This window comes from Manduca sexta, chromosome 6 (assembly GCF_014839805.1).
Source record: "Manduca sexta isolate Smith_Timp_Sample1 chromosome 6, JHU_Msex_v1.0, whole genome shotgun sequence".
Classification (NCBI taxonomy): Eukaryota; Metazoa; Arthropoda; class Insecta; order Lepidoptera; family Sphingidae; genus Manduca; species Manduca sexta.
In genome coordinates, this window is record NC_051120.1 from 675,167 (window position 1) to 700,993 (window position 25,827).

The window sequence follows — 25,827 nt, forward strand, 5'->3', positions numbered from 1 at the left end:
GACGACTGAGTGCATATAATTATGTAAATAGTTATGTATTTATCGATGTACGAACAAGTAAGCAATGGTTTCGAAGTAATTAAATTCAACACACTTTTTGACTACAAACGCCAAATATTAACATAGACACTTAAATTAAACAGAGAAAATAAAATTGTGTTTGCTTGTATTGCATATGAATTGGCGCCAACCGTACATAGGAAATGCTAACGAAAAACAATAAAACACCGTGATTTACGACTCATCTAGGCCACACAAGTTTAAGCATTGTAAATGATTTGGTAGATTAATGCGTAGTAGAGTCCACAGTAAATTAGATGTGATACTTGTAATACTAAGTAGATGATTGTATAGCGACTCCATTGAGAATTCAGATGGTAATTTGTGGAATTAAATATTTCCCACAGTTACATATGGCTCTAAACCTATGCTAAAATATATCTTAAAATATAGATATCAATGGTGGGGTTCTTCGGGTGGGGTATTTAGACCCATAATTACGAAGTTTAGGAACAAAATGAGTAATATAGTGATTATTATTGTGCATACACCAATAGAATCGGTCACTTCTTGTTTTGCAGCCAGTTTTTATCCACCGCACCTCACTACCTAACAATTTTAATATAAACACAGACTGACATATAGATTTTAAGGACATTTAAAGATTAATCAGCTGTTGTTGGTATTAAAAAATATTCCGCGGTATTTCAATCGCTTTTATATGTTTTGTGGGTATTGAATATTGTCAGTATATGAATAGCCTTGAGTCTTCGCTCGTGTATGTCTGTGGATGCACCTTCCGGTTTACAAGAAGAGCAGTTCGCACACACATCCTTTGCCCTCTGTCTACCGTCTGGTAAGGGGTGACTGTCGCAGTAATTATGTCGGTCTACTTGATTACACATGCAAGTGAGAACACTAACGTAGTAGAGCCGCTGCAAGCTCGGTTTTGTCTACATCATGAATGGGTTGAACAGAAAACATTATTGTTGCGTTTTATAGAATCATTTGGATTGCCGCAACCCCAACATTCCGTTAGCTTAGTAGGTATAGTATGTGACACGGTGCCGTCTACGTACCATCAACTTGTTTATGGACCTTTTGTTATAAAAATCAATTCCATGTGCGCCGTCAACATAAAACAATGACTATTACTCTATCGATCTATTCACGGGTACTATATCAAGCGTATGTTATATTGTCCGATAAGCCATCAATATGCGCTTCACGTACAAACATTGGCGAAAATATTTCATTGTTTCATTAAAGGCATTGGAATAAAAGTGCGATTTTATTCATATGAGTCAATTGATCGGTATCATGGACACTAAATCCTCCGCGCAATAACAATTGAGTGGTAAACAAATCTACATGAGTTCCTTGTTTTGCGCGATGCTTACGACATTGTTGGATTACACCTTGGGACGGATATGTCGCATAAGCTCGGCGAAGTTATTGCACTAGTCGCGAATCTTGCTTCTATGTAATATAAAGTATGTAAATATATTAGTTTCAAGGAGACTATGGTCAGTTTAATTTCTGTGCATTATGATGCTTAAAATCTAGCTTTGGAGACAATCTAACGAGCGCATAGTAAAGGCCCTTAAAAAAGTAAGCAAATTATTTATCTTCTTATTGAGTTATAAAAAATACATTATAGTCGATATGCACCGAGGTAAAACCTGTTACTAACAAAGTTTTTCCTGCGGCAACACTCCATCATTACTTCTTATGTATAACGTCCGATCATAGGCGCTTCTTAAGCTTGTAATAATGTAATGCATGATTATCTGAGCATCTATGACCGAAGGACACGTGGCGCGAGGAACTCTTTTACATTGCAGTCTCACGACACGCTTACACAGAATAACAATGATACACTTTTATTGCTTTATGATTTTCAAACAAAAAAAAATAAAAGTATTACATACGTAGTCTTTACTCCAAACTAAAATTCATGGTTGTGGACAACACGTAGATTTGAACACACATAATATGTAACTGTAGGTCGCATTAACATTTATCTTCGTACGTATCGACCAGCTCACCAAGGTAGAGCTTCTATCAACAATGTAGAATAAGTAGTACTGACTTAAATTACATAGAATGCACCAGACTTGCCAGTAGGTGCACTATAGTTTTTTTATGAATGAAAATAGCGCCATAGTTATGCAAAAGCCTCCGAAAATCAGAGCTGTCGCTACTAGCTGTGGAGCTAACCGTCTAAACTACTACTCAAAATTTCAATATCTTTTATCCGATTCCTTTGTCGTACCCAGCAAGAGCGCAGTAATCCCAGCACGCGCCAGCGAGCTGATACCACGATACGTGGCCCGAGTGGTAATAACCACCATCGCCGCTGAATGTTTCGTTTAATGAGCCGTCAGAAGTGAACTATTCTGATGTCAATATCGAATTGTTCTGTAACAGGGCCGTTGTTAAAGCGCGTACTTTGAGGGTTAATTACCTCCCTAAAATATTCCAAAAGGAGACTATTTGGCTTATATAGATATTTTAGAAAGAAGTTTCAGTTTTATCTTTATAATATTATGAATTAGGTTTTAAATTTTAAATTTATTATAACTTATTAAAGATGTCAATACTATCAATACTGATATCAATACTTTGTAATTCATGTTGTTCCTATTGTTTGAGCCGGTCCGTATTGCTTAGCATCAGGCGAACGGCTAGCTCGTCTCGTTATTCAAAGCAACAAAAAACAATTCAAATTACGCATTCCAATTTAAATTACGCGGGACGCGTAAACGTTTTACATATAATTCCAGCGACCATTGGTACGCACAGTTTCTTTCGTTAATCATTACATCATCACAAATTAAGTAACTACGCCGTGATACATTAAATAAATTTGTAAAACCTTACTAAAATCTGATTCCTACATTCCTGATTTTTTCCACCCCAGGCGGTTCCTGACAACGGACCTGCAAGTTCACACCTCACAATAGCACAACGCTCCCCGCATTACAAATACTTGTTTAGATCATGTAAACTATGGGAAATTATACATAAGAATAATACTTTATCGGTGTTCAATCACGATGCGTATGGTGTTGCGTTGATGCGTGTGGTGTTGGAATAAATCTCTCGCGTCGATCGCACATTTAAATAATTACTGCGCGAGCATGTCTTACGCAAGTTGGATATAGAAATACTACGGCGATGATTTTATCATTTTTACTCAGTGTAATTCCTTCGCTTCTTCATGATGTTATCTATCGCTACGCCCACTATGCTAACTTGTTATTTATTAAGAGCCCTCACGAGTCGCGATGGCGTCCGTGCAACGCGTAAAAAGTACATAATCAGCTCTGGAATACCTTAGATCTTAGGCAAGGCGCCAAACATTACACACGTGTAAGTTACAAACTACTCTGCAGTAAAATAAGAGATATAAACCTGTATAAATATTTAATTGTAAAGGACGAAACGTTACAAAATCAAATGCTTAATAGGTAAAAACTTATCCCTGCGTTGTTTTCTTTTGTGAGTTCACGGGAACCCCAAAAATAATTCAACCGATGTTTAGGTACTTCGCCATTGTCGTAACAAAATATTTTCTCCAAAAAAATAAGAACTAATTATGTACATACCATCTGCGGCAGCCAGCATATCATGAAGAGCACGGAGAGCGTCGCCATCAGCCGACTGAAGGCGACCTCCTCGGCGGTGGCGGCGTTGTGGTGCATGGCGTGCAGATTGGTGCCGGAGTTGAGGCTGCGCTGTCGCTGGCGGCAGCTGCTCTTGGACACGCGCCGCACTACGGGCGCGCCTCCCGCCCGCGGCGCCGTGATCGCGTACAGCGCACGGATCACCGCCAGGTTGCAGTACACCAGGATCACGCACAGCAGCGTGCCTGAACACAACATTTATTTTATTATCTTTACGATCATTAAAACTAATAAAAATATTTCATCCTTCATTATTCGCAAAGTATTCCCCAGAGAACGCCTTAAATTAAACAGCAGCGTGTTTGATGACCTCATAATATTTACAAAATTGAATTTTGATGTAAATAATTTGAGGTCTTTTGTTCCCTACTACTATGTGTTGAAATAATAACGTAATTTTCCTCTTAACAATCGACATTTATTTTTGCTTCACAGGATCAGACTACTTAATATAAGGAATATTTTTCTCAGTAGTATTCTATTATTTTTTGAGGTGCCAATAAATCCTTATTGAAATCAACACAACACAAACTTTCATTCTGCTGCATGTGCATTATGGTTTTACAATAATACGTTCTAGTACGTTCTATTTTAGCCCCAATCCTAACACGCATTAGACGGTGGTTCATGTTCGCCGCACCTTGCTCTACGGCCACTAACCGCCTTCTCTACGACCTTTTCTGTTGCCAATATTAATTAAAACCTTGGCCATTCGGTTTCTTGTTTACAATAATAACTAACAAAGTATTAAACAGTTCCAAAACGTACATCGGCGCGCAGCAAAATAATATTTAATAAGACGCAGTTTTCATAAATACCAGACGCCATTTCCTTTATATTTTGTTTGCCGGATACATCACTACCGGTGCAATGTTTCCTGCCGTTAATATAAACTGCGATTATAATAGTTAAACAATAATTTCCTTAAAGATACACTTCAACAATCTTGTTAGAAATTACATCGATATTAACATATCTTTGTGTATTTTTCTCTGCAGTTAGAATGTAAACGCGCTAACTGCCCATTTACTTATAATTAAGACGTAATTTCCCCTCAACATTTCGATAATATCTCGTGGGTACAAAACACAAATATAAAGTAGATAATAGTAATGGGTATCTTGTTTGTCTGATGCTAACTCTTGGAGTCGCGTCCAACTTGTCTCGAGCTTAATTTATCAGCACCGCATTAAGGAACGTTGCTACCATTTTGACTCTCGTATTTTTACTGATGGTATAAGCAAGATTTTGGTGTTTTCCATCATTGCACAATTACAGTATAGTCAGTTGTCACTAGTTAATCCGTATTAAAAATATTTTGTAGTTATTCTACATAATGTAATGATGATAATGGATCTAGATGATGGATGTCCAATATTGTAGTAAATAATAACATTAAAAATTACTTAAGAAATAACTGGCATAACTGAGTTAAGCATTTCAATATTGTCAGGGGTCTCCAAACTAGGCGATGCCTGTATCTTGGGATACCTATAATGAGAGTGTCAAAAACTTATGAGTAGCCGACAAAGCAAGTCGCGTATTGTTTGCCACGTTGTTTCTTTATCCACATATGAAATATGTAAGCAATTTCGTTCAAATAATTATTACAGTCACGAAACACTTCAATTATTAATCTCATTACGTGTAGACAACAAACGTCCCATCTACATAATAATAACGAATTTACACACAATCTCAACAATGCCATTCAACGATAAACTATATAAAAATTCCACCACGTTTACGGCCAAACAAATCACTACCACACACATTGAACCTGAGTACGTGCCCGTAATTTGCCGATTACTACAATGGCAGCAATGTTTGGCGTTTTATTGTTATCTTTGCGGCGGTGTCAATAAACCTATTGATTATCCACTCGGTGACAGCCTGAAACTTGACAGTGACGGTGCCTGCTAGAGAGACTAACTGGGCGAGATGCCAGCGATACAGGATAAGTAGGAGACGACACATTGCCGCCACGTGCATGTGTTGAACGCTCCATGCCAAAATAATGTGTTGTGTTGTGAAGATTTCTATTAAAAACTAAAATTAACTAACAACATTGTCTATTTTCTTTCTGGATTTAGATTTTATGTTTGATCTGGCCATAATTTAGCTCTGCAATAGGTTCATTATTAATAACGACAAATATTATCGAGTTTGCATATCGCTATTCTAACTTTACGTTTGATTATATTCCTAAAAATATTATAAAAGAGCCGTAGATTAGGAAACTTACTAATCTACGGCTACTCTAATAAATAAACCCCGTTTATTGTTCTGAATTTATTGTGCTTAATAATCCTCAGTACTCAAAATGAAGACTTTATTAAACCAATATTTACGACGCATTAATATAATATTCTATAAAGCTACAGCTTCAACACATATCAGCAAACTGAAATCGCAAATATCTAGACAATCTGACAAAGAAGTAATAAAACGAAGTGTGACATCTTTGGACGAACCGGAATTAAAGACTCTTCTGAGAGATGAATTGAAGATTGAGGGCGGTGCTGGAGTTCTCTTTGAAAATGTTTATCTGATATGTGTGTACATTACTTATATGTACATTTAGAATTGAAATTTTACTATACAACGTCTTGAGGAGTGCAGTTTACAATTAAATAAATAATAAATGATAAGAATTAGTACCATCTCCATCATGAGAAGGATATTGGCTCAATAAAGAACCGATGCATAGATCATTTCTCTGCCTACTTAAGCTTTAAAGATTATGGCGACTTACCAAAAATGACATAGAACACAGCATAAATAAAGTCCGTGGTGGTCACAGCCTCCCTGTACCGCAAGCAGCGGCCCTGTTTCTCGTCATAATAGAGCCCCAGGCCGAAGACCGGTGCGCACGTCAGTATGGCCGCCCAAAACCACGACACGAGCAGCGCCGTGCGGATCACATAGTATGTCACTTGCTGCAACAATCAGATCGGATTAGCCGTGAGCTTCACTGACTCCTTACTTTCACGGGTTAATAAGTTGTGGATTGAGATAACAGGCAGTCTTCGAGCAGTTTATTTGACACGACACGACTTCTGTCACTTGCGTAAACAGCGTATGTTGCGACCCCATATTGGAGCGAAATAAAACATGTTGGGGATGAATTAGAATAAATTTACCAGCAGCAAAATATCGTCGCAGAAACTAATAAATGAGGATTCCATAAAGACGGCACGTGTAGTTATTCATAGATTTATAAGAAAAGAAATTTACTTGATATTAAGATTTGGCGGCGATAGACAAGTTGGTTGTGGGACGGATTGCCGAGACGAATGTCCGCAGGTTCAAAGCTAAAGGCACACGCCTCTGATCTTTCTAAATTGATGTGTGTATTACGTGAATTATCGCTTGCTTAATGGTGAAGAAAAACAATCTTGGGGAAACCGGCATACCTGATAAGTTCTCTATAAGAATTTTGAGGGTACGTGAAATCTACCACTCCGCACTGGACAATCGTGGTGGACTAAGGCCTAATCCCTCTCCATAGTAGAGGATGCCGTGCCCAGCAGTGGGACAGTATACAATATAACAAAAAGCTAATATTATACGTATATCAGCCGTGTATTATTAAGATCTATAGATAAATACCTTAATCAATCACTATTCATCACGTATACATTATTGCACGGAATCGTATTATTCAGTGTTCCGACTTGTATATTAATTTCGAATAATAAGCTGTAAATTTAAATACTAACGAGCCTGCTATAAAACCGCAGTAAAACTACGAGTAAATGGTTGTCAGGTTAATTAAATGGATTAGTAACATAGAGTGTAGGCATTAATGAAATTATTCATCCAAAATATACCGTAGGGCCTCGTGTTTTGCTTTCATTGGGATTTGTTCGGGGTTAGCGGACGTTAAAAAATAGTTATAAATTATAATTTCAATGTCAGTTTCTTGCACTCCACATATAATAGTTTCTATGTCTACGGAAAGTTTTGAATAATGTATTATGATATCAATATGGAAACGTCAATATAATTTATAATACTCGGAAAGCTTATGTAAAGAACACAGATTTTCCCCAAAATTTACATTTTACTGGTGGTTGGTTTTTCGTATGAGGGGCCTTTTGGGTAGGTACTACGGCAATGTCTATTTGTAGCCAGAGTAATTACTGGGCATTATAAGAATCAACGCCTTGTGTCTCAGGGTTTCGAGCGCATTGGTGGTACTTTGTAGTTTGAAGTTCTTTATAGACGATTATGTCGCTTGCACAGGGCGAGCGGCATGATGGTTACGAGATTCAAATACAAAAAAATTTTTTTTTAGTTACTTTGCAACAACAGGCTTATACCTAAGTAACATTAAGTTATTAGATACATATAAGGCTAAAGTAACACGATGTTATCACCTATTGATATTCCTTGTTAGGCAGAGGTGATTTACAAGTTAATCTTGATGTATGTTGCTTTGTGTTGCGAATTATGATGAGCCTTTGTTCTGGACATTAAGCCTCTAACCAAAATTGGATTACGTTACTTAGTTGTTATTTATATGACAATTATTTAGCGAATAAATAGTTGATAACGCGGATCAGTTCATTATGCCTTTACGCCTATTACAATAAGTATACTTTTTAAAATATTTTCAAGAGAGATTAGATATGAATTAAACTAAAGAATCTCATGCGAAATATTACCTTTAATGTTGTCATCTAAAATGGGGTTCAATCTTAATACCGAACACATAGCCTCTAGTTCATAGCCTCATATTATTTCTTGTGCTATAGTTTTGGGATTAGGAAAACCATAATTGTAACTAATAGTACAGACCAACGACTGCATCGGTGACTCTGAAGTACCGTTCACTTATCCCGGGTCAGTATTGATCCACCCTAAGTCTGGAATTTGTGTCTGATAAAGCGTTAGGCATATCGCATCATAGGGCGGAACACACAGGTGAAAAGTTGCTGCTCTGGTAGTACCTGTACCTGCCCCATCCGGGACGAAAATCTGTTTTTTTTTAATTGCTTTGAATAACGAGACGAGCTTGCCATTCGCCAGGTGGTAAGCGATAAGACAGCCCATAAACAGGAGAAACACTTTCCAACACCTTGAATTACAAAAAATCATCATGAGACATGAGGTGTTGAGTCCTAAGATGTCGAGTAGTTACACTGGCAACAATGTTCTTCAAAACGTAACAAAGCAGTGATTACACACTGCTGCTTAGCGGCGGAAATAGATATTGCGGTAGTACCTACTCAGGCGGACTCTCATATATGAGAGATCTACCACCAGTAAATGTATGATGTGATGTGTGTATTTGTTTAGATACGAACACTTGAGACATTCATGTAACACGAGACGTCATGGCACATGGACCGCAGAACTTTTCCCATAAAATTGCTTAACTTTTTTCATTTCGCGTATCTATTGCCATCAATCAGACAAACTTCATGCGTGAAGGGAAAGGCAATATTCTATATTATTTACAAGATAATTTGTTGTTGATGTAAGAGATGTAAGCAGTTAAAGTAAATGCTGACTCAGTTGACTCAGAATACTTCTATAAACGACACTGCTATAACCCTGGTGGAGAAGCTTTTAGAAGAGGTGCGAATGTTTTGGTATCTTGGAAGTGTTATTCGTGATGGTAACCGGTTTCATACTGAGAAATCATTTATAATAAAACCTCTGCGGCTGCTTGAAATATGATTCAAGACCAGTGGACTAAGGCTTAAATCCTGGGTAGTAGAGAAGGCCTATGCTCAGCAGTAGGACAGTATGTATTACAAGACTGATATTAAGATAAGTTGTAAGATATAATATAAACGCTGGGTATTGAACATTCAATAAAATACATTCCAAAAATACGTCTAGTCTCTTCGCAATTGAATCTGTAATCAAATTATACCCATAGGAGTAACTGGATCGGCATTGTACGAAATTGATTATGGTTGGATTGTTTTCAATCGGCGATAAATGTTAAATTAAGGCAAATTAAAGGAATATTTTGTTTTTTATTTTTAATGAAAGCTATTAACTCTTTTTTCTTAAGTTTGATTTAATAAAGGAATGCAGCAACGGTTTTTCTATTTTATAGGGTTTTGATTGTCTTCTTGAGGTCTAGTGTTTGATTCCTAGGTTAACTATTATGTTTTTCATATAATAAATCTTTAGTAAGATTGAAGACTTTAATGTTATTACATAGTTTTAACAACCGGGCCCAAGCTGTTTCAATAACATGATAAATAGACTTTAGACATTGATTATGCTGTTGGCAACATCTTAATCGCGACTCCATGTAGTGAAGGCCTCATTGCAGTTTACCTGTATAGCCTTTAATAGCACTTCAAAGTCTCAAGGTGGGAACTACGCGCAAACGAGTTTTCACCTCTTAACAAAAATCCATTTATAGTAATGATGTAATATGAGATCATGACTGCAGGCCATTAATATATTACTTGAGTTCTTCTTTAAATATCTTCAAGCAATGTTTTTATTTATTTATTATGGATCGCCGAGACGACCTGATAGTGTATTTCCAACACTGTTTGCTTCCCTTCCAAATGCTGCTAGACAGAAAAAATACACAAAATAATGATACTTAGAGTGGGATTGTCAACCAAAACGGGGTCGATAGATCGCCATAGCTACTTTTGCACGTAAAGAGGTTGTAGCATGGTAAGAGGAAATAGGTAGCCATAAGTTTCGAAAGACGTGGTAGGAGCTGTTGCTGTATCTGAAGTTCTCATGAGAAACTAAATACAAGTTTTGAAGTGGAAAATGTCATATTTCCAACTTTTTCCTATTTCTTTATTTGATTAATTTCGTTGCGGGTATATAGGTTAATTAGTTTTATAAGATTAATATGTGTTGCCAGAGACTCGCCGGGCTTCATCGCTTGGTATCATAATGCGTACCACAGCGGATCGTAGCTTACCGGAGTTGCAGTGGCGGATGTGATGGCGGATAGTATAGTTTTCATTAAATTAGTCTACAATGCCCTGTATTTTAAGTCGGAATTTTCAATATATCATAGCATTCATAATAATTTAATTATACTTCACTAGCCAATGCATAAATTATACTTCTTACATAATAATCAGAATTATGCATACAAAGAAAACTTTAATAGAAGAGTCAACACCCACGAACGCTTCTGAACTGTTAATGGAATCCGTTGGTATCTTCATAACCGTCACTACGTTTCATACAATAACACTCGGACATGCGTGAAATAGAATACTTTTATCAGCCCACTGAATTTCCTATAATATAAAGGCAATAAAGTATATTTTGCTTTGAAAAAGGGATCGCTCTGCAGTCTGCAAGTGATGGTAACAGCGCAAACTATTTACGGCTTGTGTATTTTATTTGGAACGTAAGTCGTATTCGAATATAGGCCGGCATAATTGTGACAAGTATAATAACTGTTAGTTGAATAGTCTAGAAGGATACACTTATTAGGTCCAGTCGAATCATCTGGGCTTGCCAATATAAAATAATTTATGTTTTTAGATTACCAGAACTATGCTAACTTACTTCAAGGGATTTGAGGCAGTAAGTTTTTGCATTTAAAACCTAAAGATAGCCTAAAGATGCACTTCGGTCGACCAAACTGAGACTACAAAATATGGAAAATAATTGCTGTCATTCTTTACTTGGTCTCGTACCTATATTTTCTAACTTCTAAGATTGATACGCGATTTACAGAGTAATCATAATAGATTTTTCACCGCTTTTACGCTAATGAATATCTATTTATACTGTATAATAATAAAGATATAATCACCAGGATTTGCGATTTTGAATAATGGTAGTAAATTTAGAAATAATGAATGTTAAGGCGATTCATAAGATACGAACGAAGGCGCCAGAATACGCAGGGTTTGTAATCTCCTGTCGATGCGTACAAATCATTGCGTCACATTGTGAAATCGGCCTATTTTTGAATTACGCAATATTTACACATATTAGGGATTTCCATCCTTCCACGGCTTTCTCTTCAACATCCACACACGAATGCCTCCTACATTCAGAATTGCGGGCGCTTACAACGAGCGGAGCTTACTTTAATCAGGAGACTCAACTTATGTTTATCTTTAACATAGATTGGTATTAAAGCCGCAGTGTTTACAAACTCTAAGTTTTACGTGAATTTACTGCGATGAGCACTTCAATAGATTCCTAACGACTATTTTGTATCGTCCGCCCTTCAGCGCCAGTTGCATTTGCAATTATAATATGCGTACGTGACAGATTGATCCAGTCCCATGTTAACTGTTCCTCTTCATACAAATGGATTTGGGTTATTGCGAGCAAATCATGTTCACAATCCGAATACCTTTCTAATAAACAGGAAAAATGTATTTTTAGATCGACACAAAAATAAATTGTGTGTGGGTACTTGAAGATATTTTTGATCGGTGTTATTTATGTTGCATTTTTGTTATGTTTTTTTATAGTTTATTTATCAATCTTGGTGTAAGCTGCTTAGCAAAATAAGATCATTTACGCAGGATTTACAGGCGTTTTTATGAACCACTTTATTTACCTTGCTCATAAATGTTTTCAATGTGTCTATCGAACTGTGCGTCACCTCTGTTTTAACAGAGCCACATGAGCATCTGATAATAATGAAAAAAATATTTTCTGTAGTTTTACAATAAAGAGTGATATTGTATATTTGTCTCATGAAAAGGAGGAACACCGTCGAAAGCTCTTAGGGTATATGGACTGTGATTTGGGAGGTCCTTGTTTGGTTAACACGTAGGGCAACATTGTGCGCGTTTCTGTAGCCCGATTTACTCACGATTTGATATTAAGATAGAGTTGATTGTAGGCGGTAAAACTAAGCCAAATAATTTCTGCAACATGCGTGAAACAGTATATTACGCCGACTTCGTGTTCAAATATATTAAGAGGACTTATTGCAGAGAATACAGATGCTAAGACTCATAATCTCATAATAGCACTGAAACATCACTGTCAAAACCGATTCGCCCTGATTTCCGTACAGGTGTCAATCACTGATACTCCGGCATGGAGGTGTTGCCGACGGCACGTGCCCAGAATACCGGGAAGTGAGACAAGTGAACTAATTGTGGAGCGGAACCGCAGTTTGCCATAACAATGGCAAAACAAACCGCACGATACGTGAAATCATTTCGTAACTCTACTACTTATTAAGTAGGCTTGTTAATTACTGTAGTCACACTTTGAACGAGTGATATAAGTGATTCGAGTCCTGGATCGTTTTTTAGAGTACAATAAGTGTAATATTTAATTATTACTCATGTTAACGCAATTGTAAACGCGTGTATCGAAACAAGTTTTAGGATTTTTTCGCAGGTTTTTATAATTTAATATTCACCCGATGTTTTTAAGACTTTGCAGCTTTTGCAAGAGGCACAATGAGGTGTTGGTTGTCTGCAAAGTCAGTTATAATAGCAATCTACATTTTACAATTATACAATTAGTGTTGATGGTTCGTTCTATGGAGAACGAGCTCGCAGTGTTTCATCTCTGGACCATAAAGTCGGCAAAGTCTTCAAGACGTCGGAAGCAAATAAAAATATATAAACTGTGATAAAATTCAAAAACTTGTTTTATCGAGAAGTGTATTATTTGTTTAAGTTCGGCTGCCCTTATGATATTGATATTAAACTAAGCCGACTTCTTGCAACGTTTGTGACCGAATGTTGGAGAGAAAAATTGAAATAGCTTTCACATGCCCACAAGCATCTCATTTATGTGTAAAAGCTTGACTAATTTCTCATTGTTTGAACAAGTAGACTGAATATCGAGGAAGGTCTATGAGCACCAGGAATAATACACGAGGTTCCTTTCAAATATTAATCCAAATTAAAAAGGACTTTCGTCAGTATTCTTCTCTTTATCTCTTGCACTGTTGTAAGTTACATTGAAGGCAGTTCCACTTATTAATTATTTTTTCTTCTACGTTACATTATTTGCATTCCTTTTATTTATATCACCCCTGTTACAAGCCTGTATGTCATTGTATTTATTGGTAAAGACTAGTTTCAATTTGCATTCAATCAAAATCAGATTTTAGTCTCTCGTTCAATATTGTCTATTAAAAGTCGTTCAGTAAATCAGGCCACTTAGATACATACGTCTAAACAAAATGCAAGAGACGTCTACACATACAATTCATGATTCTTGTCTGTGACCACCATTGGAAACCACCATCCATGAACATTTCACGTATCAAAGGATCGGTAAGTCTATTGCAGAGTGTAGGCCACCGATTATTTGACTAACAACTGACTCTGTATTATGGTTCTGCGAATGGTTGTATCTACCGTGTCACATTTTGTAACCAATGTTTGAGTTATCGGTGATTGGCAATGGTGTCGCTTACTACCAAGAGCTTCTTGTCATTCATAAAATAATTTTAAGTAAGTATCCTTTGCAGGACGCTCAGTAAAATACATATTATCAACAGCACCTTAGTCCGATACAACTCGCACATCACCTGCCTTACTTTTATTAATATAGTATAATTATTTAGTAACTAATTAACAATGATGTGTCAACATTGTTAGGACTGCAATCTAGCATAAAACCCAACAACCATGTATCTTAGAATATATATATTATTTTGTTGCCCAAATAAATAAATAAAAACATGGGTATTCAAAAGCTTAGCATTATCTTACGACGTAGCGTTAAGAGTAACATTTTATATGGTTTTTATTAGTTTAGTATTGTAAAACATTGGAGCATTTCTCGCCTGGAATGTGTATAGTGCGTTTATGATTTTGTTTTGACGCGGAGAGTCGCAGTTCTCGAGTTGGGATAACCCGGTTATTGGCTGTACAGAACTATGACCCTGAATTCTATTAAGTTTTTACAAACTTTGGATATGAATGAATAAGAAAGAGCGCACATTGCAACTTTCAGACGAACATCGGGTAGAAGATAATGAAAAATATATTTTGTGCGTGATTAATGATTCATAATAACCAATAAATACTAAACAGTTTTTTTTAGTAAGAAAATGAGTATCTTCAATATGTAGTAGCTAGAATTTAATGTGTCATGTTTATTGAATTCCATGTGGTTATTTTCCCGCAATTAAAAAAAATAACGAACAGTATTAAATGAAAGAGAAAGAAAACACTTTAAAGTTTTAATTGGTGAAGGACATTGGCAGGCAATATGCAAAAATGGTAAACAAGTTAAGCCCTAAACGGCATATTGTCATGAAACTAACACGTGGCCACTCTTCGCGTGCCTCCCCGTAAGGCGTTAACACCAGTTTAGACTTTTATGGAGATCAATTCGTGATTCCAGGCCATTGTGTTTATTAAATTAGTTTTTATGTGACGTCACCAGGCTACGTGTGGTCGCAAACAATGTGCAATTTGTGCCTTCGCTGGCAGATCGCTAGATAACGAATAAGACCATTGGCAATAACTGTAATGCCCACCTGCGCGCCGAAAATAGACAATTGGATAGCTAGAGCTTTTGTTTTGCACAAGCAATTATACCTTTATGTCAACGCTTTTTGCACGTAGATAGCGAATATGGTATAATCTAATGTCTAGATAATAGTCATTTTTTTCGCGGGATAACGCGTTGTCGCTGCCTACCACCAGTCACTCCCCGGTGGCGGTAGGAACGGTTATGATTTCACCGGTCTTACAGCACAATATCGACAGTCGGGAGTATAGCATTGTCAATAGACATGACGAATTCGTTTCTGAAAAATCGGTATCAACATTTAAGTGACCTTTGAAGTCTAAAAAACGACACAAAATTTACCATTATTTTTAAAGATTTTATGAAATTTACTTGCTTCATTGGAATTCACACAAAATCTGTGATTCAAACAAAAAACATAGTAAATTCGATAACATGCAATAACTGTTACAAAATAAATAAATAAACTACATCTTGGATTTATAATGTTACCATAGATTATAGCGCGGTCATCTATGATTCATGTTGCGCATATCCCAAATCGCATATAAATCAGCTGATCTCTGCGCAGTGGGTGGACTGAGATGAACTGTATCATACAAATTCATGGATCATTAGCAAAATGCAGTGAAAAATGTAATTTCAAATATTTAGAAATAAAATGGTAATTTAATGGTAGTAGTCTCTGGTATGCGAGGATCGAAGGTAGCTACCACCAGAATTGACAGACATTGTAACCAGAGTAATTACTATGCATTATGAGACTTACAAAATATACCTAAGGATGACGAGCGCATTGGCAGTCCTTTGTATGTTAAAGTTCTGTATGGTGTTGCTACTGTTTATGGGCGATCATATTGCTTACCGTCATCATCAGCGAGCGGCATGCTCGTCTTGTCTTATAATTATAATAAAAAAAGTTGTGTTAAAAATTTGAGCAGGCACTAGACTTAGGCTAAATCATTTCTTTATAAATATATACATTTATAATTACCCAGCACCCTTATATTTGAATTGCAAATGACTGACACATGACATTAAGTCTTCAACTAAGTGGCTACTAGATTACAACTAAAATTACTGAAAAAGTCTATATATTTATGAGGTATGGTGATAATTTCCTTTACATGAACAAATTAAACGAGTCCTATAGGTATAAATAAAGAAAAGTAAGGTTTATCTTAAAAACAAAAGACTTAGTAACCTTACTTTTGATTAGCTTAACAATAGCTAAAATGCATATTTATATTGTTAATAATATCAATTTTTATTGATTTCTACACATTCAGCTTATTTGTCTACGCATACAAATCACATCAGCCTACCTAATATCGTATATCAGGCAAATGTTGACTTAGCGAAGGTATTGAGGAGCCGCCAAGTCTCAAGAGTTAATTCACACAAGCAGTAACGTTTACACAAACATCAACAAATACAAAAACGAATTTGAAAGAAATTATGGGAGTACAATTCAGAATGAGAATAATTCAGGAAACTAGATTCATAGTTTCCCCCTCTCAAAAATGGCATTGAAGCTATAAGGGTTATCCTTTTATTTCCCCCTACTTGCCAGCCCGAGCTGGTTACTTCGCTTTGTACCATGTTCTCATTATAAATTTTATCCCTAATTTAAAATGTCCATAGTCATATAAGTAATTTTAAGTGTTATTTAGAAATAATAATAATTATTCTTATATATTGCTTTGACGTATCATAAGTGCAACTTTGTTCGCCTACGTGATAAATAAAGTATTTTATTTTATTTTATAAAAAAATAATATTCAACGACGATTGTAATTTAGTTATTTCTATATTGCCTCGGCTTTCGACTATAACCACGAAATTAACAGATAATAAAAATATATACCTACTTTGTAGATGCGCTTTTATCGGCTCTTATATGTAATAGTAAGTAGAAAAAATTTATAACTTATACATATACAGTATTATTATCAAAATTGATATTTATTTAGTAAACAGTAGGCTTGAAAAAACATTATTATTGACATTACCTGTCATTTAAATTTTTTCAGGATTTCCACCCCCAGTTTAAATTCTCAATCCGCACCTGTACAGAGACCGAACACACAGAAAATAATCCGCATGATGTGGAGCGCTCGAGAGTGCTAAAAATAATTGTATTAGCTTATCGATGGCAATGAGATGGTAACAAGCTCGAGCGGGGTGCAAGCGGGTAGTGGAAGGGCAGGGGTGGGATGCAAGAGATATAACCGAGGGTCCAGTTTCCAGGATGCATTACTGAGAAGTAAAAGCGTGTAAGGATAGCCTAATTGGGAATGGAACGGTTTGTCTACACGCATGTTCACAGGTTCAAAGCCTAAGACACATATCTCTGACTTTTTGAAGTTGTATGTGTATTGTACATTAATTATCGTACTCTTCTCGGTGAAGGAAAACATCGTGAAGAAATACATACCTGAAAATTCTTCAAAAAGAATTTCGAAGGTAAGTGATGTTTGCCAACCAGCACTAGATTGACGCGGTGGACTAAGATCTAAAACTCTCGTTCTGGAAGAGGCCCGTGAGACATCGAAATAAAAGTAGTTTTTGGATTTTGTTGCCGTTTTTTATATTATAATTTTCTCCCGACCAATCGAAAACTGCAGCATTCATGGCCTCAAAATACATTAGAAAAAAGCGATAAAATCCGATAACTTGCTTTATATCCTTGTTGACGATGTTTCCCTGTCGCTCTAGCATCCTTAAAGCTACAATCAAATAACAGGGATCATTACACACATTTACATCCTCCGGGATGGTTCACAATTACAGGCCGATTGTAGTCCATTAATCATTAAAGCTGGTAACATCGTCATTACTGTGTCACGGCGCGGCGCGGTGGGTTGTTTATTGCAAATATGTTTATTTTAGATTGAAGCGTTTTCTCTTTATGCACTTATGGGTATATCGTCTATGTAATTTAAATATGTATATGCAAAGATCCTAAATAATGTATCATAACTTTACAACTTGACCTTCTAGTGTAGCCTTAAATAGGAGAACATTCTAGAATAAATACAATGCTATTTTCAACTTTATATGACATCACAGGGTAATGTAGAAATATTCGTTCTCGCTACATTATTCCCCGAACTAGGACACAGCATTTACACTGTTGGTTGGTGGTCGAATTTACAAATATTTTATTAAATAACATGAAATAATCCTTCGTGTAGTGCTTAGTTTGAGCTTTATAAAGCATTGTTATATGAAGTTTTACGTGGTATTATTTCTATATTCTGGCTGTCTAGAGACGTTAATATTACCCAAGTATATATTTGGCAATTTTTTTTATATAAAAAAAATATGTCTACGCTAGAACTTTGGAAAAGTTCTAGTACAAGACGAATGATAGCGTAGGCACCAGGAACCAAGTTACAAAGTACCTTATAGTAAGATATTATATGTAATATTATATGTAATGTGTAATTATTCTTCCACAAAAAACTGCCTTGACTTGTCAATTATTTTTTGCCTCTTTATAGGAATAGTATGACTGCCTATGACATGATGGAAACAACTTTAGCACTTGTATGTATCTGTGGTTTGCGGTATTGTTTTTGTTTCATATAAGTGACCACCCAAACGAGGATAATAGCATTTATTGTGTAACACACCACAGGTCAGTACATAAACTGCTGAATACCTTCACTAGTCGGTGGATAAGGTTTAAATTTGTTACTGCTTTAACTCTCGACCTTCAACAGCAACATGTAAGTATGGTATTCCGTTTGGCCTTACCATTTTGGTAATTAAGTACCAAGTTTTTAAATATCATTCATCAATAAAAAAAAAACCAAAATCCTATCAATCAAAATCCAATCAAAAAGGTGAAATCTATCTAAAAACTTTCAGTAGTAGAGGAGGCCCGTGTTCAGTAGTGGCTAGTATATAATACAAGGTGTTATTTGCTTTTAATTTATCTAAAAGGGACCTTTACATTCGTCTTTCCCGCCATTTAAATACTGTTAAGGTGGTAGCTCAAGGTCCATTTTCATACATTTTGTTTCGGCTTTAATCTGGGTAACTAAACAAGTATTGGCAAGTAAAGAATTTAAATTCACGTCTAGTTAGTGATTAGTTCTCGCAGTTGAAAGAAAAATGTAAAAATAATTAATAATCATGGATATTTCTGCCCTTAAAATTTCGTCATATTAAATTTTAAAGGCCGAAATATCCATGATTATTAATTATTTTTACGTTTTTCTTTCAACTGCGAGAACTAATCACTAACTAGACGTGAATTTAAATTCTTTACTTGCCAATACTTGTTTAGTTACCCAGATTAAAGCCGAAACAAAATGTATGAAAATGGACCTTGAGCTACCACCTTAAATAAAGTTTTTTTTTGTCCAGAGGTTTATGCGTGGCGCGTTGCCAAATAATAAGCACCCAAAGTTCTAAGTTGCATTGAATAATACATTAAAACTCATTGCTGTAAAGCAATTTACTCGAAATGCCTTTTATATGCTTCTTATTTGTAAAACAAATAAATTTCTATTGATAATTTATCAAATGTCAATATAAATGCTATGTCATAAACAGATTTAAATTGTTATCCAACACCCTGTCAAGTGATGTGTGTCCAAGGGGGGGGGGGGAGGTCGTTTATCTCACGATCTCGTATGTGATAATTAACTCTATCGACATAACCTCGGCCATTGGATCAAGAACCATTTAATTAAATATCAATAAATTCTATTGATATCCTCTTCTATTCCTATATATATAGTTAGCAAATTCTTCTAGAAGGCCGGGAGCCGTAGTTTAGCTGCAACTATAACGTAGGATTATATCCTCTTTGGTTTAAAATGGCCAGCTCGCGCTGACCATTGCGTCGTCGATATATTTGTTTTAGCTGTCATTAATTTATTGTTGGATCGGACGGACGTTCACAATCTTTTTGCTAGCTATTTTTGTGTTCTTGATTATTTGTTAATTTGATTCAAATTATTCTCTTTTGTAAATTAGTACAGTTATTGTTATAAGTAATAATTACTATTTTAGTTTAATTTAATTTTTCTAATAAATAAATGTAAAAACCCTAAATTCAGAAGTGGGATTGTGCCACATTCTGACGCCATTTTCTAAGACGTGTATAAAATTAAAATTCTTTGTTTTTAATCCCTACTTTCTTGTTTGTTCGCCATGCCGAAGATTAAAATTAAAAATGGAGCTAGGAGTCGTGAACGTTCTTCCGTTTCGAGAATTGAGCAACAGCTTGAATCTGTAATTTCTAGATTAAATGCGTTTGAACAAAATGATTCCAGGATTCACAATGCAGATAAAACTAGTGTGTGTGTGCTGAGGTGACTTCGCGTGCACTACAGCTACCCGCGGGACAAGCCGCACGCCCGGTTACGCCACCGATGCCGTGCGAGCCTGACGGACCTGAGGCTGGAGGTTCACTACCAGCACCGTCTAGCAATGTATCCCGCGCATGTAGCGTGGATGCGTGCGTCGCCTTCCATCACCGAAGGTGTTATGAATGAGGTGACAAATAAGCTAGTAACAGTTAAGGCGCTTAACCCGGTAAGATCCAACCAAATATTTATGTCGAATTTTGACCTATCCTTACATGATTTTAATGTGTGGTGTAATGAGGTAGAACATCTGCAAAATATTAACCGATGGGACGACCGTGAATGTTTAGCACGTATAGGCTATTGTCTAAAGGGTGATGCTCGTGTCTGGTTTAATGAGTGGACAACTAATGATCGCTCTTGGTCGAATTTCAAGCGAGAGTTGCAATCATTATGCCCGTGTCGAGTAGATATTGCAAATATTCTTTTCGATGTTCTATAAACCGATTCAGATCAGTATTTCACATATGCTGAATATGCTAGACGTTCGTTACTTATTTAAGAATTGTTCGGGGTTAAGTGAGGAACTAATTTCTGCGATTATAGTGCGTGGCATAACTGAGCCTCAAATCCGGTCAGCTGTTATGAATAGGAATTTGTTACCTAGTGATATAGTTAACTTTTTATCAGTTTATATGAAACCTTATTCGAAGGCACAGATCAAAGCACGTTATAATAATAATCCTAACAATAAAAACTATTCGCACAAAAGAGATTATTCAGGTGCTAAGTCAAAATGTTTTATTTGTGGGGAGTTTGAACATAAACAGACCACTTGCTCTAAACGTTTTAAACAAAATGACGAATCTGATAAAAATCAGTTGTCTACTTTGAAGCGGTTTTATACAGATAGCTCAGTATCAAGGTCTGAACCGTGTGGTTTTTGCAAAAAGATAGGTCATAAGGTCATATTGAATCACGCGGAAAATCTAATGTTATTTTTATCGCGAAGCTGTAAATGAATACAAGTTTAATGATATTGCAACTGCAATGATTCAAGGGGTTCCTGTAGATATTCTTATAGACAATGGTTCTCAAATCTCTTTAATAGCGGAATCGGTAACCAAACATTTTCAGTGTACCCAAACTCCTTCTTTTGTACATTGCGTGGTATTGGAAGTGATCATATTGAGTCTAGCTTTTCTACTACGTTAACTGTTGAATTTCCTGAGATTACACTTGAAGTAGATTTCCATGTGGTGCCCGATCGATATTTGAGTATTCCTGTAATACTGGGTACCGATGTACTTAATAGAGAGGGTGTGGTCTATACCCGAATGCGAGGTGCTCAAAGTTTAACGCGATCTAAAACAGTTTTTGATGTACAATTGAGTGTACATCAATTCAGTATTAATACTCCTGTTATTGGTATTGAGAGGGAGCATTTGCTTTCTGTAATTAATGAATTTTCTAATTTTCTCGTTACTGGTACAGCCATTACTACCGTTACCACTGGATCAATGCATATTCGATTGCACAATAAAACACCCATAGTGTATAGACCATACAAAATGTCCTATCATGAGAAAATACGAGTCCAAGAGATAGTTAAAGATTTGCTCGACAAAAGGATAATTAGAGAATCGAAATCTGAGTTCTCTAGTCCCATTCTTCTTGTGAAGAAGAAAGACGGTAGTGAATGAATATGTGTGGACTTCCGTGCATTAAATGCAAATACTGTTAAATATCGCTATCCGTTACCACTTATTGAAGACCGTATAGATCGTTTGGATAAGGCCGTCTATTTTACGAGCCTTATTAACACGACTACAGGCTTTCATCAAATTAAAATGGATAGCGATTCAATTCAATATACGGGCTTCGTAACGCCGGGAGGGCATTACAAGTATCTTAAAATGCCGTATGGACTTGCCAACGCCCCTGTCGTATACCAACGTATCATAAGTAATACTCTACGAGCTAATGATTTCTTATGTTTACGCGAAAGTTGGACATTGGAATTAAATTACTTTTCGGATTTCATCGCGGTTTTTATATTTTAGTGTTCTCCCGTCGTTTCAAAGACTTTTCAGTCTTCATGGTCACGGGAGGCACTGAGGTGTTGTTCATCTGCAAAGTCAAAGTTACAATTGCCTACATTTTGCAATTATACAACTTTTAAATTTTATCTGTTGGTGGTCCCATCTACTCAGAATGAGTTCACAGTGTCTTGAAGTCTGGCAACTGGTCTTTTGGGTTCCGATTTAATTGAGTGTGGAACTGGATCCCAGGCTTGTGCAGGCTTCCAACCATCTTCCCTATTGAACTCTACGACCTTTTATTGAATCTGGCAAGGTGCTTGTATATATCGATGATTATAGTCGAGGTACACTCGCGCGCCATGGTCTACGTGACTATCGCGCGCAGGCACACCTCATTGGTCGGGAAGATGTCACGTGCGACGCCTGGATACACCGTGTTTCGGATACTCGCCGTTACGAGGTGTATCGTGCAGGCAATGTGCTGCGACCTATACGGACGGGGAGTCTGCCACTAGTCACCGCTCTATGATGTATTCGTACCAAGCATGTCGGTCGAGGAAGGTTTGCATACTCTCAGAGAAGTATTAAGGACTTTGACTACTGCAGGTTTTTCAATAAATCTTAAGGAGTGTACTTTTATTACGAAGGAGATTGAATATTTGAGTCGTACAATATGTTTTGGTCAGGTAAAGCCGAGCGCGTATAAAATCGAAGCTCTAGTTAAATCTTGTATACCTAAGAACGTTAAGAAGGTGAGACAATTTTTAGGTCTCGCTGGATACTTCAGGAGATACATACTATACATATTCATTGCGAACGGGATGTATTGCTAATCTATTCCGCAAAGGTGTGCAGTACCAATGGATGTGGAAACTGCCCATTTAACAAATATTTATATGTTCTAGGTATCATCGACAGCCCCCTTTGCAGGGAATGTCTGTCGGATGACGAAACAGCCTCCCATGTTATCCTGGAATGCGGAGGTGTAGCTGCACAGCGGGCTGAAATCCTCGCTACACCGGGGTCACTCCGAGAAGCCTGTGGAGGAGTCATGAAGATCCTGCGCTTCTGGAAGGAGTGGGGCTGGCTAGACCCAGAGCCGGCATTCCGCGTACAACGGCCCGACCTACTATGGGCTCAGTGTAGTTCGAGTATCCCGAGGGCTCTACTCATAGTGTAATGCATCCTGAGGGCTCTGCATTTGTGGTACGCTCCGCACCCAAGGGGCGGCGGATGTAGTACTGATAACGCACCCTGAGGGCTCTGCGTTTGTTGGGTGTACATCCCGAGGGCTCTGTACATCCATATTTACTAGTAACCTGAGGGCTCTGCTAGTGTAGTTTTGAGATAACCTGAGGGCTCTGTCTCTTACTTTGCGTTTCTTGAATTGTATATCCTGAGGGCTCTGTACATTCATACTATCTAGTAACCTGAGGGCTCTGCTAGTTTAGTTCTGAGATATCCTGAGGGCTCTGTCTCTTACTTTTTAACCATTTATTGACTGACTTTTCTAATATATAAAAATGTGTTGTAAAGGTGATGAGGATGAGATCGAAGATCACAGAACGAGTGGAAGCAACGTTGAAAGTTCGTTGCAAGAAGTTGGGTTCATGTTGACAAGTTGCAGCGGTCATCCAGCCCAAGCCACAATACGGGCGAGGACGCACCTTCTTCAGGAGAGGCCGAGTTAGCAAATTCTTCTAGAAGGCCGGGAGCCGTAGTTTAGCTGCAACTATAACGTAGGATTATATCCTCTTTAGGTTTAAAATGGCCAGCTCGCGCTGACCATTGCGTCGTCGATATATTTGTTTTAGCTGTCATTAATTTATTGTTGGATCGGACGGACGTTCACAATCTTTTTGCTAGCTATTTTTGTGTTCTTGATTATTTGTTAATTTGATTCAAATTATTCTCTTTTGTAAATTAGTACAGTTATTGTTATAAGTAATAATTACTATTTTAGTTTAATTTGATTTTTCTAATAAATAAATGTAAAAACCCTAAATATATATATATAAAATGAATCCCTATTTCCGTTGGTCACGCCATCACGCGTGAACGGCTGGACCGATTTGTTGTGTTTGTTATAGTCAGGAGAAGGTTCTTATGAAAGAAATATTTCAAAAAATTGCGCGAAAAATTAGAAAATTTAAGAAACTTAACGACAATATTAATTTTACATAACTGTCAGTGGTTTGAAATAACTGTCAGCGATCGTCAGAATGCGCGCGTGCATACATAGTTAAGACAGGACAACGTCTGTCGGGTCAGCTAGTTCATTATATAATAGACCAATGAACTCGCTGATTTTGATGAAAGTCTGTACCATGCGAGGCTCCTGTCATTGCGGGGCTTTTTCTAGGATAGAGCAAGACGTTTCTATGGCGGTCGCTGGAAACCATGCCCTTCTCTATCTTCTCCCTCTTAATTACCCCTATGATTGCAGCCAGCCAGCTCGATCGAGATAGTATCTCCTTTACAGTGACAACTGACAGTCTGCTGATACGTTGTGTGTGATGGATTTTAGGAGGCGCAAGTATCGCCCTCTCGTTTCTATTCCTTTAATATAGAAGAAAATTTATAACTTGTTATTTTAAAAGCGGCGATAGCCTAGTTGGGTGTGGAACGGACTGCCGAGACGAATGTCCGCAGGTTCAAATCCCAAGGGCACACACCTCTGACTTTTCTAAAAATCATGTGTGTATTCTTTGTGAATTTATCGTTCGCTTTAACGGTGAAGGAAAACATCGTGAGGAAACCTGCACATCTGAGAAGTTCTCTGTAGGAATTTCGAAGGTGTGTGAAGTCTACCAATCCGCACTAGGCCAGCGTGGTGGACTAAGGCCTAATCCCTCTCAATAGTAGAGGAGGCCCGTGCTCAGCAGTGGGCAAGTATATAATACAGGGCTGATATTATTATTATTATTATTATATTTTACGGACAACTTATTTCTACACGCAGCAAGTTAACATTGCTGGAAATAGGAGCGCGAAAACGGTAATTATAGGGTCATAGACCTTTACAACATACCACTGACACGCGTAAACTTACCTAATGATTTAAGGTAAACCTACTTTCCAACTTAAGCATGAAAAGAAAATTGTGACTTATGAGTAATATCAAGTACTTACGTTCCATTTTAAAATGTCCATTGTCCACTTGTTGCAGAGAATGAAGTTACACTAAAAAACTTTGTGCAGTGATTATTGCTAAAGCAAATTGGCAGCATTAACCTTTTCGGAGGGATAAAAATCTAAGGCTAAACACCTCGCATATTCTAACCTAACCTAGACATCAAACCCAGTACCTGGCAATTTAGAGTCTGCACACAGCCGCTACACCGGGAT

General features: G+C 36.9%; 1 protein-coding gene across 1 annotated transcript in view; it reads right to left on the bottom strand.

The window, feature by feature from the left end:
- The window catches only part of LOC115440943 (prostaglandin E2 receptor EP2 subtype), a 44,131-nt gene that overhangs the window by 10,510 nt on the left and 7,794 nt on the right, over positions 1 to 25,827 (bottom strand). The window contains 2 exon segments of the mRNA XM_030165469.2: positions 3,612 to 3,874; positions 6,445 to 6,628. Coding sequence (XP_030021329.2) covers positions 3,612 to 3,874; positions 6,445 to 6,628 — 447 coding nt within the window.